Consider the following 16686-nt stretch of genomic DNA (forward strand, 5'->3'; position numbering starts at 1 on the left):
AAATACATTCAGGTCCATGTCTAATGGATATCTTTAAAGGCGCTCCTATCTGAAAAGTCATGATTGTTGTCCTATTATGGGTTGCCTCTGTATGTGGTAATTTTTCCTCTCTTACACACAGTCTCCTCCTGCAGACAAAGACATTTATTTTCGTTTCATTTCATGTTTGTTCCTCTTGAAGCAGGAAGAGCCTCACGGTAAAGGAAGAAGAAAGTGCTTTCACTCAGAACAATTATTTTCTGGTTTCATTCAGAATAAAAATAGACCTCATTCTAAATCCAGGAAAGCAGAAACTCTTAATTTCGTAAGCATCAAATCCAAGGCAAAATGGTCAAGGGGGACTGTTTCATCCCATATGGAAAACAAAACTTAGCGTTTGTTTTTCTTTACCCTTTGAATAGGGCAGGGTTTGGCACCTCTTAGCATTTTTGGCTGTGGTTTCTGAGTCTCTCAGTTATTTGACAGCAAATGTTTGGTTGTTGTTTTTGGGGGTTTCTTTTGTTTTTGTTTTTTCATTTTTTCTTCTAAAAAAAATAATAGTTGTAGTTATCAGTTTTTTAAATAAATGCATGTCACAAGTGGAGGTCAAATTTGAAAAGGGCTTGCTGTGCAGCCTCACTCATTCAAAGCACAGAGTAAGAGATGTGGGATTTTGCCTAAGCTGTCTTCTGGGAAACCAGTTCAGGACAACACAAGGCTGTCCAGCCAGTTCTTGGGACCTGTGTTTTGATTTGGGTGACAGAAGGTGAAGAATGGCCATGAATCGATAAAATGTGATTTTCAGGAGAGGAAGAAGGAAAGCAGCAGTTGGCCTCAGGAGGTACAGTTGTAACAAGCATGGAGATTTGTATGGAGAAAAGCCTAACAATGGTTGTTGCCAGATCCTGAAAGAAACTTGACGCCTTGGGCTGCCTCCTGCAGCATGCACAGAGCAAGCAGGGAGACCTAGAGCAGGTGAAGCTGTAAATAGTATAGCTGTGAAATCCTGGGAACCAAGTGGTATTCTTGGGTCTGCACTTGCTCTCATGTTACTTAGCTCTTTCATTAATGTTGTAGGTGATGGAATTGTGTTTATTAAATATCCTGGTGACACCATGCTAGGAGGTGCCATAAGTGCTGCAAGGATGGAATTAGAGTTCTGCCTTCTCTCAAGGAAACGAAGGAATGGTCTGGAAAGCAGTGGTCAATTCAGTGAGGAAAAATTCTGTACTTAGACGAATGATGAGTGCCACAAAATGTGGGGAGAGATGAATGGCCAGGCAGTGCAGCTTAAGGGAGAGATCTGAATTAGTCTTTGGTCAAACACCATATGTGGAGCTGACAATGTACATGTTGTAGAAAGGGCAGTATCCCTCTGAGATGTGGGAAATGCTGTCTGTAAGGCACATGTGGTACTTCTTGCTCTGCAGCTGGAGCCCTGAATCCAATTTTGTGCTCTGTAACCCAGGAACAATGTGCAGCACAGCAGTGCTCAGGGGACGGGAAGCCATGAGCTGTGTATAAAGACTGAAGGATTTGTGTCTGTTTATTCTCAAGAACAAAAGAGGGAAGACAAGGTAATGGTATTCAAATACATAAAGCTTTCAGAGAAAAGGAATTAATGTTGCCTGTGTTCATGTAAGATGCAGAATAATGGGTTTAAACAACAACTGAGGAGACTTAAGTTAAACAGCAAAGTAAAACTTCCTGGCCAGAGTGGTGACTTTGCACTGCAGCAACAATCACAGGAGGCTGTGGAACCTCTGTATCATTGGAGAGTTTTTTTAAAAAGTATTGGACAAACACTTGTCTGAAGTGGTGGGTACATTTGGTATGTGGTGGGTGTGCCTTTGGTGAGGGAAAGAACAAATGGCTTCCTGAAGTCCCTTCCAGCTCTAATTCTGTGATATAAATTCAGTAGCAAAGCTGTGAGGCTGATTAAATAACCTCAGAATTGATAGATCAGACTTTTGGCTAATAAATACTCAGCATGCTATGTTTTAGACTCTTTTTCAAAGACATATGAAGTCTCATATTCTCTTTTGTCTATCTTAATATCAGAATATTTTGTAAAAGTGAGCATCAGCATTGAGCCAGATTGAATATGAATCTTTTCTTAGTACAAACTTAACGTGAAATAGGAAGACAGGTTTTAAAATGACTTCTTCAGCTCTGCAAAAGGAATTGGAACACATCATTCTGTGACATTTCTTTCAGTTACCTTAGTACTCTCCATCTTCACCCATCTTATCTTGTGGAAGATTGTCTTCTACAATACTTATCTGTCTAAGAGTAAATTAAATGGAAAATCAATCAATCAGGTATTGGGATAGATGGGAAAAAAAAGGAAAATTAATTTAAACAAAGCTGAAGAGAGAATTTTGTCTTCTACAGAATGATTTCAGTCCCTCTCTACTCTGCTCTCATGATGCCCCATCTGGAGTACTGTGTTCAGGTCTGGGGCCCGAAAGAGCTGTTGGAGAGGGTCCAGAGGAGGGCCACGAAGATGATCAGGGGACTGGAGCACCTCCCCTGTGAAGACAGGCTGAGGGAGCTGGGCTTGTTCAGCCTGGAGAAAAGAAGGCTGCGGGGTGACCTCATTGCAGCCTTCCAGTACCTAAAGGGAGCCTACAAACAGGAGGGGAGTCAACTCTTCACAAGGATAGATGGCAGGACAAGGAGAAGTGGCTTTAAGTTGAAGGAGGGAAGATTTAGGTTGGATGTCAGGGGGAAGCTCTTTACTATGAGAGTGGTGAGGTGCTGGAACAGCTGCACGGAGAGGTGGATGCCCTGTCCCTGAAGGTGTTCAAATACAGGTTGGATGGGGGGGGCCCTGGGCAGCCTGGTCTAGTAGTAAGTAAGTAAGGCACCTTTCAGTTCTCTAGAAAGGAGTCAAGGAGCCAGATAAAAAAAATGTAATCCAAAGGCTAATTTGCCTTTATTTCTATCTGAATTCTGGCTAGAGAGTACTAGTATTAGGCTCTGCTAAGCGACCTGTGTTATTACTTTATCTCTATGGAAGAAATGCCCCCACTGCAAACAGAAATTGGCATAGTCACCAAAAAAAAAAAAAAAAAAAGAGAGAAGAAAAAAAGAAAGGTTTATACAGATACCATGATGGTCCTAGATGTACATAACAGTCTCTGAGTAATTTTAAAAAGGGGTTCTTAGGAAGCATGTTTTAAACAACTGTAGGAAAGAAACTCAAAAGGAAGAAACCCATTGGCATTACAAAAATTAATTAATTGCATTCTTGAACAATAGAAGCAAACAATACTTTCGTAAGTTCATTTGGATTCAGCAACCAAAAAAAGAAAATTACAAACAGTGGATGAGCTAAATGTAAGAGGCACCTGCTTGGGAGGGAGCTGGATGGGAGCTTGTGCAAATTCACCACAGTGACTTATCCAGCTATCACAGAGATAGTTGCAGGGGAGTGCTGTGGTATTACATTGAAATAAGGTATGGCATGCAAAGACAGCTGAGAGCACATTAGCAAGTTTTTATCTAACAACAGATACAGAATTTATTTTGTTGCAGTAGCTATTATTTCTAAACAAGCAGAAATTATGATGATGGAGCTTTTGCTGTTGAAGTGACTGACTGCTCTCTTGTCTGACAGTGACTGGATAAACTTTCAGAAACAAGTTTGGGGGGGATTTGTTGGTACTTTATATCCCTTTCTTGCACTGTCTCAAATCAGTCTTAAAAACAGTTCATCTGCATTATTTCTTTCATGGTCATGAAACCCACCTGACTTTTTTCACTGTAATAGCTGTGAATGGTAGAGGAAAGACAACTGGAGCTTGTGCAAGGAGTTGGAGGGACCTTTCCACTGCTTTCTGGTCAGTGATGTTACAGCTCAAGGCCATTCTTTGTATGCAACAGGAATTTTGTTTTATCTTATTGTGTATGAAATGAGGCTACCAGCAAGACAACATTGTTCATTTTATCCTATAGCAAGGCAGTGGGTCCAGTGCTGTCCAGTGTAATCCTCAGTGTGATGTGGTAGTGTACATTGTTATAAAAATAATTTATTTCAACAAATGACTGCAGAACTATTGCAGCTTCAGTCACCTTCCACAGAATTTACAAACATAAACTGATTTAAGTTTAGAACTGGAAGATTTTTGTTTTCTTGTTTGTTGTTAAGTTTGAATTTAAAGCAGACAGTAAAAGCAAATCTGAAAGCTTTATAATGCAGATGAAGGTTATCACAAACCCCATTGCTTAGTCAGAAGTCCTCTGTTTGTATAAGTGAAATTAAAATAGCTGTCAATTCTGAAACAAAGGAGGGAAGCAGATTGGTCTTTCAGGTCACTGAATCAACTACCTTATCTTTGCCTTGACTCAGGCTTCATTTTTCTCCCCCTACGTGTGATGTCCGCTTTGAGCAACACACTCAGTATTACAGCAAGGTGGGCTTCACTCTTTTCCCATGTCCCTCTACAGCAGCATCTTTAAAGTTCATCTTTTATTTGTTTTTATGCTTTTCACAAAAGCCAACATCTTTATCACTTCAGTGACCTTTTTCTTTATTTCTTTATTTATTTTTTAGTAAAGAACAACGTTAGCACCAAATTTCTGATAAATAAAATCATTTGGGTTCTATTTTTTTCCATATCAAGGATTTTAAATGATCATTACTTCTTATATCTGGTACATGCTTTCATAGGCCCTTCCTTATTTGCACTGGGCCCTGCTGGTGGCATTAGGTAGCTCCAGGCTGGTGCAAGTTCACCCCTGGCCAGCCCAGAACACAAACAAAGGGACTTGAGTCCCCTTAGCAAGGGTATGCAAGATAATGTCAATACCTTGCACTGGTATCACAGCACTGACTGTTTTTAATAGCTACAAAAAGATGATTAACAACCCACAGGCAGATCTAGAAAACCAGCTTAGAATTTCAGCTGAAGCTTGTGGATTTGAAAAAAAAAAAAATTAAAAATCTTATTTTTTTTTATTTTTCTGGGGAATGGAGAAATATTTTTATGCCAAAAAGCAGTTGCTTATTATTGGCTAATAGTGGATGAATACGCTCACAGTAAGAGGTAAACCCCAAAATAAGACCAGGCAGGTTGCTGTATTGCTGGCAGTGACAAATGGAGACTGCTGGGACACTAAGGATCACAGATACTTTAGATAACTAGTAAGACATATCTTACTTGAGAACTGTGGTATCTGGAATAAATCTGCTGTTTAACTGACTTACTAGAAATAAGAAATCTGGTGCCACAAATAATGCCTTTGTGAAAGTAAGTTGAGAAGGGAGTAAAATACATGGCGTTTGGAGTGCTGCAGTTTCATATAGTCAGTATATTTTTGAGCTCACAAGCCCTTCTCAGGCTTTCAGCAAACAGGCTTGCAGCAAAGACTCAATTACACATTCCAAAAAAGGAGCGCTCGATTTTTAAATATACTGCGTGCTTGCAAGAGGTGATGGATGAACACGTAAGTGGAAGGCTCCCATGCAATCAAATGCATCTTTTATGATGCAGACCACAGAGTGCAGGAAGACGTTATAGTAACATAGATAAATGCAGAGAGAAGAATCTTTAGCCAAATGTTCTTAAAGCAGCGTTTGCATGATTGCTCAACCTGAACACCTTGTTTCTGAATAAATCATTTCTTGAACTTATTTTAGATGCAACAAAATAGAAATAATCCTAAAAATGGGTTCTTGTGACGTTCATACACAGCTGCATACAGTCTATTTCCCTCTTGGGTAAAAGCGAGGTGCTTGAAGGATGACAGAGGACAGGCTAGCTGCAGTGCATCTCAGGCTGGCAGTACCAAAAGTTATCAGCTGACTGTTAAAGTTCCAGAGTCTTTCAGAGACTTTTCCCATTTATTGTGAAGCTTTTCTATATGTGAGAACTCGTAGCAGTCACAGTGCTGATTTAGTGACACTCAACAGTTATTAATGATTTCAGGTCATGCTTTGTACTTGTCTTCACAAACAGCTTCAACCAGATGGGGTATCCTTTCTCAGCATTTGACAAAAGTCAGGCTAAGGCTTTTCTAAAGGGGTGGTTAACGCACTCTCAATATTGATATTACCAGCTTGAGGAGAAGAAAAATGAGTTCACCACTGAATGTGAAAACTGCAAATATGTATCTGTTCAGAATTATGTCTAACAGATAGAAAGGGGCAGGCAGTAGTTCTTGGGCCAGTGGGCTTTATCTATCAGAAATCAATCTATTTAAAGAAGCATACACTCAACAAACATACAATTAGCAGAGTGGTATGGTTAGGCTGGTATTTTACAGGTTGTGTAACTAGAAAGGTTATCACAGTGGAAAGAGATAATCAAAAAATAGTGAAATGCTCATCTGTGTCCTTGTTACAGAAAAAATTCCTGAGAGCAATCTCTGGAAAGAGATCCTTCCCCAGTGGCAGTCAGCCCTTAAATGGGGTCTAGGAGAGGTGCAATCAGGCTCCACCCCTTCTGATCACACAGGTGAATTGCCTTTACCTGTGCTCCTGCAGCTGACTCGGTGCTTGCCTCAGGTGATCAATCTAAGGTTCAGGCTGTGATTCAGCAGGTCCCATACGAAGGAGTAAGCGGAGGGATGGAACAGCACTTCTGCAGTTATTGCCTGCCTTATTCTCACCTCAGAGAAATATCAAATGGGGACAGTCCTAACCCTTTCTAACCTGTCTTGAATGAATGCGAGCCTTAACGCGCATACTTGTTAGCAGGTTGAATTGGGGCTGGCAGAAGTGATACTAAGTGACATAAAATGGCAGGAATGTTGATCATAAAAATATATTTCACTAAATTTCACTGAGAATTAGGTTTTACATTTAGAAAAGAAAAAAAAAGCTCTTAAATCATTTATGCAAAACTAAAACTATTTCAAAGTAATTTCATTACTAACTGTTAATATACTTAAACTTTCTATTATTTTTTAATGGTGTACTGGAGAACTTAGAGGCCTTTCATTTTACTAAGAATATTCTGTTCTAAACTCCATTTCAATATTATTCGGTCATATTCGTTTTTTAACATAAGAACTTTGGAATTTGCTGAATGTCTGTTTAAAGCAGAAATCTTACATCAAGTTCTCTTTCTCTTTCTCTTTCTCTTTCTCTTTCTCTTTTTTTTAGTATAGGAATGTCTTAGTGGAAGTTGGGGTTCTGTGGGATATGTCTTACAATGGTGATTTATTATTTAACATTAGTTGGTCTCAGTCCATCTTCCTCCTGGCCACTGAATGACCCTCTGTGTGAGGTATTCTTTATAGATAATGATACAGAGTGGCTTGCTAAAGTGCACTGGGATACACAGAGAACAGTGTGCATAATACAGTGTTATGGTCTCAGAGTCACTGGATCATTCCCAGCCTTAATTAGAGGCAGAGCCCAATGGTTGACTGTGGATGCTGACTCACCCAATTCCCGAGGTCACTGTGAAGGTCAGTTACTGAGTAGGCTCTGGGGAAGATTCCTGGACTACTGTATGGATGCCGAGCTTCAGTTTCTCAGCTGCAGACAGAGCTTTCAGGAGGCTGAAGGAGAAGGCTTCCCATGAAATGCTGAGGCTCCTGTGGTACCAGAGACCAGCTCTGTTTTCCTGTGACCAAGCTAAGAAACTTGCTGAATAGAAAAAACACTTGGCTATAGAGAGAAGATTCAGTAGAAAAAGAAGTACTGCAGCTAGGACTGTAAAGTAAACATAAACACTTTCAAAACACCTGCAGTATCCTCTTTTGTGTCAGTGAAAAGTATGTAGCACTTTTGCAAGGGACTAGCTTTCCCCAGCTTGAGATAACCAGAAAGCTGGTGTTTTTCCAACTTCCTATGAGCTTCCCAGAACTGATAGCTATAAATCCACAATAGGGAAGAGGATATTTCTCTTTCCTGAGACGGTTGATGACTAATGCTGAAATGAATTGTTAAAAGACATATTTACATCTAATTGCGCCGACTTGTTTGGTATGTGTCCCAATTAATTCATTTTTGTTGCGAGCATATCGAAGCAACCTGCACCCTTGTGACCTTCTATTATAATTATTACCATATTCCTCTTTTGAAGCACTGTTTTGATTGTGTACTGAAGAAGATCTGTTAAAATAACTGTAACGTTAGTACAGAGTCAGATTTTTCCACTGTTTTGAACTCGAGGACAGTAATAAAAAGATTTATTCTTTATTGAAGATTTTGGAAGTTAAGGGTCACAATCCCTTTGGGGAGAGTTTTTTTTTTTTTTTTTTTTTAATTTCACAAAAATGACTATTTTGAAGAGGCAGAACTTGTTTCCCAACTAGGAATTCTGTAAGAAAAAACGTGTTGCTGGACAGCAGTACTCAGATGTGCTCTCATAATTCCTCTCTTGAATACTGTATATAGGGGCTGAAAGGGGCTGGAAACTACGACTGTCCCTAAAATGGTTGAGATTGCTGTGTGGAATCTCTGCCCTAAGTGAGGCATTGTTTTTATTGTTGTTTAAATTAATTACAGTATTTGACAACCATTTACCTAAATCATACTAGAGCCAGCTGGGTGCCTATTTGTCAGCAGGACTCTTCCAGACATGCCTGCCAGATATGCAGTGGTAGGTGATGCTGCCTGTGCAAGTCGGGTGCTTACTCCTTTGTGTTTCACTGGATGAAGAGTCTACTGTTTTGTGCCTGACTCTAGAATAGCAACTTTAGCTCAGTAAGATGTTTTTGCACTCCTGTTCTCAGTTCCTCTCCTGTTGTTTACCTGAACACACCAGCTAAATGCTTTTCTTCCATCACACACACCAAGGGAGGTAGTTTTGGGCAATGGTGCCACAGGTGGTGTGGGATTAGAGAAGGGTGTTCTGCATGTTTCATCTTCCATTCTAGGAGAAATAGGAGGTCTTCTACTTTTGGTAAGTCCTAAGCCAACCTTCCCACTCCTTCTGTCCTACTTCAGCCGTTGTATTTAGGAAGCTGCTGAAAGCCCTCAAGTTTTGTGTCACTTATCTGCAGTGGTCCCTTCCTTCAGGCGCAACAGGACACTGGCAGAAAATATTTCTTCACACAAGATTTGCTAACACTCTTTCTCATATAAGTCTGAGTAGTATCACTACTTCCATCTTCGCTGGCTTTTTTTTCCTTCTGTCCAGATGCTTTTACCACCTTTTTGAAACACTGTGTATGATTTTCCTCTCTGCATCCTTACAGGGTGTCTTTATGACTGTTTTATGCTGTGTGGAGTACCTGTTTTCTACAGTAGACTCTCTCCGTTCTTGGAACTACTAGTAACACTTCTATAAAGATAACATTTCTCAAAAGGTCTTAGTTTTTCAATGGACAGCCCTCTGGGCTGCTGTAGATTTTGATGCCTGAGGACAGAAGTTACTGATTAGAGCTTACCCCAGGTGCCAGCCACTTACTGGCATGCTGTGCCCTCCTCACTTAATTTTAGTCTGAGCAATCCTCTGCTCTCCTTCAGTGGAAGACTGCTCATACATGCAGTAGTTTCTACATCAGTTGAAAATGAAAGGTTTGGTGGTCTTCCTTCAGTCATGAATAATAATCCAGTGTAAAATTAACCACCATCTCAGACTGGGTCTTCATGCACCGGGTGAAAGTGGGTGAGTGAACAAGCCGAAGGCATAGTTTCTCCACAAAAACAAAATTGGAGTTTAAAGCTTTTCCCTGCAGGTTTTTGAGTTTCACTCTGTACGTAATCTGGTTCAACTCTATGTCTAGCTAGTAAGTGTTGTGCTTTACAGTATATATGGAAGATTAGATATGAAAGATTTATTTCCTTTCCATCATTAGTAAAGTTTCCTTTTTTCATGAACTCGTGTCAGATGAGCATGCAGCCAAGGTGCTGTGTTTTATATCATACATACAGGATTATGCTGAGTGAAATCTGAGTCTTCCGAGTTGTTAAAGTACAGCTTTCTGTTTGTGTGTATTTTGGCGCAGAAACTGAAAAGCTAGGGTTGGAGGCAGGAAACGGATTGCCATCGTGGAAATTTAATGACCAGCTCTTTCCCTGTGAAGTGTGTGGAAAAGTGTTTGGTCGACAGCAGACTTTGTCCCGCCATCTCTCGCTGCACACAGGTAAGCCAATGCTTTGATGTTATTGTTCAGCACTGAGGAAATCCTTGTGTTCATCATAGCTTATTTAAGATGGATGGGGAGAAGATAAGCAGAAGAGTGTGTGTAGAATGAGCTGTGTTCACCTTTTTGCTAGAGCAAAGCCAAGACCAGAAACAGGCCAGAATGCCACAGCAGAGGTGCTTGGGGACTTAGCTAACATTTCTTTACCGCCAACTTGTAATTAATCTTTACAAAATGTGCAAGTTCAAGTTGGTCTAAGTTCCTGCAGATGAACCTGTAAATATCAGCTGTTTAACCAAATCTGCTAGCACAGTTCTGAAGTCCAGCCTTTGTCCAGCCTTTCTTACATTCACTTGATGAGCTTCTTATCAAACAACAAAAGATTTGGCTTTGATGTTTCAGATACGGTAGAACTGATAGGATTCAATACCGTCATTCACCTTTGCTCTTATTGTTTACTGTTTTTAAGAGCAATTGTTCAAGTTTGTACCAGCTCCCTTAAAGCCAATGATTCAAATCAACTGAGACGAGCAATTTTTATATGGAAGATACACTTTGTCGGCCTGCTGAGATGCACTGCACAAAACAAGACTTGAAAGCAAGAATTTCTAATGCAGTGCTGAAAAATATTGTTGGTATAATGCCAGTACATGTCACTTAGTACAGCCACGCTGGAAAGGTTCAGATGCTCTTGTTCCTTAGCTTTGTGGACTTTTCTTAATCCAGAGCTGCTCTATTGAAGTTCTTCCCCCTAGCACTTGTTGTATTATGTTTCAAATAGAGAGCAGCAGCACTTCAACGGAGAGGGTTGTAAAAGCTGACGTAATATTTGGTTGTTTTATTAATCAGCTCTTCACAATATGAAGCCTGGCATGCACAAAGAAATTGCTGCCAGAAATTAGAAATGTTAAATTTGAAATGAAATCGTTTTTATTTTAAAAGCTGTAAAGCACTGAAACTCATGTTTAATTTCTTTTAATTGTTCTTTGAGTGTTTTTTGGTTTTGTTTTTGTTCTTTCTGTTAGCTTGTGTTCAGAACTGGCCTAATGAGCCAGCAGTCCCTTTCATCCCTGCCCACCCTCAGATCTTAATACAATACCATCAACTCTGCAAGTGATCATATGCGCAACCTCAAGAATAAGTGGACCCAAAATTCAAATAAAAGATGTTGGGTAAAGGAAGTAGTTGCAGCTTATTGACCTGTTTCTGTACTGGCTTTGCTGCAGCTCTCAGTGCAGCAATTACCCCACTTTTCCAGTTTGTAAAGTTTTATAATATCCGACTACAAATGGTAGGGCATGCTAAAAATACAGCCTTAAACTACTTCCAAATGAGGTGTTTTTTTTTTTTTTCCCTGAGTAATTGCTGTGAACTTTTATAATTTTCCAAAATGTCTAGCTTCCAAAGTACCTTATTCAGGAAATTGCTCAGAGAAACTCAAAGGAATGCATACTTGGTTATTGGAAGCTTTAACAATAGTTTGCTTCAAAATGAAGTATACATGGCCAGTTTTCTATTTCTTTCTCAGAAGAGAGAAAATACAAATGCCACTTGTGCCCCTACGCTGCTAAGTGCCGTGCTAATCTGAACCAGCACCTGACCGTCCATTCTGTGAAGCTGGTGAGTACAGACACTGAGGACATTGTCAGCGCTGTCACTTCTGAAGGCAGTGATGGAAAGAAGCACCCTTACTATTACAGGTGAGGACCTAGGCAAGAGCTCTGCACCAGACTCAAGAAATTTGAATTTGCTGCCTTCATAGGCTGTTACAGGACCTCTCTTCTGGTATTCCAGGGTGAAACTGCACTGAATGTATTTGCCTTGCCCATATCTATCTGACTTTGAGCTAAACAGCAAAACTAGCTGGCTGCCTCGTGCTGTGTGACTTGGATTGTCATTGGGAAGGACAGAGTTCTTTGGCATGTGTGGTTTTGTTGTTAATGTTGTTTTTTAATGGTTCTGTGAGTCAAATAGAGTCCTAGAAGCCTCTCTAACTTTTAAGTTTTGCACTTGGGAACTTCCCACTGTTTTTGTAGATTCATGGCAAATCTAAAGCACTGTTAGCTCTATTCTTTACAGCCAAATCTATGAAGTCAGAGTACTGTATTAAAATAAAACAAACACATTTTCCTATTTACTAGAGGTATATACATTGTGACCAGTATTGTGAAAAAAGGACCAGAAAAATTGAAAGGAACTACCCTGGTGAAATGGCTATTTGGGTATTCTCCTTTTTGTATGCAGTGCTGTGTGTTCTGCAAACTGTGCTATGCACCCTAGTGGCCAAGCAGAGTACAAAATCACTCTCAGTTTCAGTCAGAGTGCTTCAAGCAGATTTAATTACTAAATCATGTAAGTAAAAAAAAAAAAAGAAAAAATTTTAAATCCTTCTGGATTAGATTATCTAGTCCATCCCCCTGGGAAAGCCAAGTAGTATACATCTTTTAAAATGTTTTTAGCTTGCTTTAAATTGTGATAGCCTAAAAAAACAAGAGGAGGACTGCCAGAAAGTTAAAGGGTTCCTTCCACTGCTTCTCAATATCACTCTGTTTATGCATTGGCTGTGAAATCTGTCTCCCTGTTAATTATTTGTATAGCTGAGGACTGCTGTTTTCCAGTCAAGCATAAGAAATGTTTGAACCATTTTTACTTGCTTACACTGAAACTGCCAGGCAGTTTTGCACAGGATCCCAGTTTGGCATGGGAACCATTCCAGGGCTTGAAAATAACTCCTGGAGTGTGCAGCACGCTTTCCGTTTGTCAATGTATCAGCCATACTAAACGTCTTGGCAAAGCTGCGGTGCCTCTTATTGCCCAAAGGAATCAGCTAGGTGATGTGCAGCATCTGGAATCTGTAGTTTTTAATTAACTTTATGATTATCTAGCATCATTATAGCATGTACAGGATTGTTGCATTGCGCCTGCCCTTAATCACGTTGGCATGGCCATCAGTTCAGAAGCAGTTCAGCAGACAATTTTCCAATGAACATTCAGCAGTGAGGAAGAGAACTGTGCAGTGAGGTGTTTTGGTTTGTTTTTTTTTTTTTTTTTGCAAAATGAAGGGAAGGATAATATTCTTCTATTTGCAGTTAACTTTTTTTAATGCTTCTTACTCTTGAATTCCCTTCTGCTTGCAGCTGTCACGTGTGTGGGTTTGAGACGGAGATGAATGTCCAGTTTGTCAGTCATATGTCCCTTCATGTGGATAAGGAGCAGTGGATGTTCTCGATCTGCTGCACAGCATGCGATTTTGTCACCATGGAAGAGGCAGATATGAAGGCTCATGTCAACGGCAAGCACACAGGTGATGATCCCCATCTCCCAGCTGCAGTGATCTCTCTCTTCCCTGCTTTTTAGGTGCAACCTTCACACTTCTCATAAACACTCTCTTTACTTTCACTGCAATGCTTGCTAATTAAGGCCTGATCTCTTAAAGCTGAAGTGAAGCCAGGCAAATAGTTTGCTAGTACAGATCAGTTTTCAAGTGTAGGGGACAAATGAAGGACTACTTCACCATGTCCCTCAAATCTCCTCCCTTGCTGAAGTTAACATACATTGTTTGTTTTTCTGACTGATTTACTGTTTCATCAGAATCCTGATTTGACCTCAGTGATGATAAGGCAACTTTGAGCACTAACTGTGCATATCTGGCTTTAAGGTTATAGGTAATAGACTGAGCTTTGCTCTTGGTGTGTTCAGAGTTTCCTGTTGATGTTTCTTTGATGTTGTGACTCAGAAATACTTTAAATGTCACTTTATATTCAGTACCAGAGCAAATCTTCTCCCTGGTCCTGTTCTTACTCACTTAATAGCCAAAGATAAGAGCAACAGCAGTTTTCAAACAAGCTTCATATGCTTAGTCCAACTAGTGAAGCCTGGCATAATTTAAGGAGGAGAAAATTAGAATGCTTTCAGTTGATTTATTTTATAACACCAAACAGAAGAATTTTGTTGTCACAAACTACTAGTAATTGCGCTGACAGTACTGAAGCTGAACTGCATCCAGCACAGTTTTCCCATTATTAAATTGCTCTTTGTGTCAAGGGTAAAACTGGGAAGATAGGAAGGGTGGAAAGAGATAAAGGAGAGAAGAATGTCTGTGCTTATAATGCATGGTAAATTATTGGAATGCCTCACAAATTCTTGTGCCAGTGTAGCTTTCAGCACTACAACTCTACTCCCATCTCCCTGCACTCACACTGTCTTCACCCAATTTTTTCATCCATCTCCACATGTAGAAGGAGAAATGCCAGCTATAGCCATGTGAAAAGTTTGCATCAGAGCTCAAAAGAGTTGTACTTGAATGTATCTTCCTGTTGTGGCTAAAATATTGGAGGTGCTGCTTGTCTTTTTAAGCTTGTCTTTTAATTATCTGTTCTTCATTCACTCTGTCAAATTGAGCTATTCAGCAGGAGATCCCACCAACTGCTTACACATATGGCACGTAATGGAGGAAAAAGACACAGTGGGTTTTCTGGGTCACTTGTCTCCAGTCCCTACCCTGTAAGGTTACTTAGTCATAAAAGGCCTGTTAGTAAGGCTCTTCGCATATGTCTTCAGGCAAGTAGAATTGTTTTGGACCAGCTATGCCCACAGAGAGATCACTGCAGATTTTCTGGTATTTAAGTTGAGGTACCTTCTTAAAATCCCCAGCATGTGTCTTAGTAACAATCAGGACTCACACGCATTCTTTTCTGTCAGAACTTCCTTCAATCTGAAACATCAGCTCACCTTCCTTTTACCTTTTGTCTCCCCTCCCACAGTATTTATTCCCTTCCTGTATTTCTGGAGAACAACCCTCTCCCATCAAAATATTCACTGAGCCTTTTCTTATATGAAATACTCTTCTCAAAGTACCAGTCCTTCACTGTGTGTGTTCACAAGAGTTAGATCCCCATTCTTGGCATACACAACCATGGCTGCACATGGCATATTTAGTTGGAATAAGTAGTGGTGGCAAAGTAAAACAGCAGTAGCTATTGGGAATAACTCACACAGTAATATTCTGTGATCATATTTACCTTCCTTGAAGACTTTAACATGCTGATAGCTCGTATTCATCCTGTGTTCTGCTCAACTTCTTTTTTTATTTTGTTTTCCTTGACTGTTTCCAACTTAAGCGCTCCTCATTTGTAGCAAAAAATTCTTGTTACTGGCCTTCCAGGTCGTCACCTTGTAGTCTGTACTATTAAATTTCATTCCGTTTTTATTACTCTAGTCCCCAAGGTCAGTGAGTCTTTCTGTATGATATCCCGGTCATCCTTCCTATTGACAGCATGGGTCATCAGATTTCATTAGTGCGTTCCAACATTTTTATCTAGACTTAAAGGTGCCACTCGTGAGTTTTTAGCTGGATACATATTGCTGTTTGCAGAGGCCTCAATCGGAGGACTTACTTTATCACATAGATAATATGACATTTTAGTAAAGTCTGTTTTTAACATAGTTCCGAATAAAGCGTGACATAAATGGGAGGAAATAATTTGTCCATTCTGATTCTTTGGCTCAGAGTGGAATGTACCAGATTAGGCTTATATGAGAACTCTCACTCTTGCTCATTTCTAGCGTGTGATACTATTTGGGATTCAAACTTCATACACTTATTGCACACATAAGGTAACACTGGAGTGCCACAGCTTTAGATCCAGTTAAATATGTTTTGTTTTGTTGTTTTTTTCACTTAATTTTCAATGAGAGTTCCTAGCAACAGCAGATACATCTTGAGACCAGGCTGTTATTTCTTACAGTCATTATTGAGGCTCCATCCTCAGTACACAGAGTGCCATTATTCTTCTCTACCCTTCCTCATCGCTTTTTTTCTCAGTGACAAGTTATTGATTGTCTGAGCTAATCAAAGTGTGTGCTTGGGATTTTTTTTTTGCTTGATTATGTGATAGAATTGCATGCGTCCTTTCACTGCCATTACAGACAGAATACCTTCTAGGATATACTACTATAAACACTTACAAAATGAAAGGATATGAAATTATGATGCTTCCCTAACCGACCAGTTGATTTCAGACTTGTTTATAAGTAAGTTTGAATTAACTTTAAATGACACTCATCCTGAATCTTAAAACAGGATTACTGAGATTGCATATAGTCTGCTGTACTAGCTATTGCTCCTAATTCCAATTTTTCAGCTGAGGAGAGGAAGACACCCAGTGAATCTAACAGTCCATCTTCATCTTCACTGTCAGCACTCAGTGACTCTGCTAACAGCAAAGAAGATGCAGATGTATCTCCAAAAAGCAAGGGTTCAAACAATCTGCTGGTCATTTCTGTAGTGCCTGGTACTCAGACCTCACTGAATACTGAAGAGAAGTCAGAGAAAGGTAAAAACCCCATTAAACAAATACAAACTGTCACCTCGTATGCAGTAGATCCGGCCACAGTATCAGGAATGCTTTTTCCTTTTTTTTCATTTTTCAGGCTTTGAATGCGTTTTCTGTAACTTTGTCTGCAAAACAAAAAATATGTTTGAGCGCCATCTGCAAATCCACCTGATCACACGGATGTTTGAGTGTGACGTGTGCCACAAGTTCATGAAGACACCCGAGCAATTATTGGAGCACAAGAAATGCCACACTGTCCCCACTGGTGGGCTCAAGTAAGGAAAGCAAGTACACAAACTTTTACTGTGTTAAGCACCTCTAATAT

At 39.9% G+C, this 16686-nt stretch overlaps 1 protein-coding gene and 1 long non-coding RNA gene across 6 annotated transcripts in view; one reads left to right on the forward strand and one right to left on the reverse strand.

Moving 5' to 3' along the window:
* ZNF827 (zinc finger protein 827) overlaps positions 1-16686 on the forward strand; it is a 106714-nt gene that overhangs the window by 83175 nt on the left and 6853 nt on the right. For 4 of the 5 annotated variants that reach the window (XR_004166236.2, XM_031588837.2, XM_031588838.2 and 1 more), the window contains exons 9-13: positions 9889-10026; positions 11555-11726; positions 13164-13330; positions 16170-16361; positions 16459-16636. Coding sequence is in view for 4 of the 5 variants with exons in the window: in XM_031588837.2 (XP_031444697.2) it covers positions 9889-10026; positions 11555-11726; positions 13164-13330; positions 16170-16361; positions 16459-16636 (847 nt within the window). In the remaining variant the exon portion in view is untranslated. Of the gene's footprint in view, positions 1-9888; positions 10027-11554; positions 11727-13163; positions 13331-16169; positions 16362-16458; positions 16650-16686 lie in introns of all 5 variants that reach the window. The other variant, XM_090138576.1, reaches the window with a different exon arrangement.
* LOC149918040 (uncharacterized) overlaps positions 1-16686 on the reverse strand; it is a 28702-nt gene that overhangs the window by 6638 nt on the left and 5378 nt on the right. Inside the window, exon 2 of the long non-coding RNA XR_016465798.1 lies at positions 16396-16486. This is a non-coding gene — a long non-coding RNA (uncharacterized LOC149918040). The remainder of the gene's footprint in view (positions 1-16395; positions 16487-16686) is intronic.

The sequence above is a fragment of the Phasianus colchicus genome, chromosome 4, assembly GCF_987193195.1.
Source record: "Phasianus colchicus chromosome 4, bPhaCol1.hap1.1, whole genome shotgun sequence".
Classification (NCBI taxonomy): domain Eukaryota; kingdom Metazoa; phylum Chordata; class Aves; order Galliformes; family Phasianidae; genus Phasianus; species Phasianus colchicus.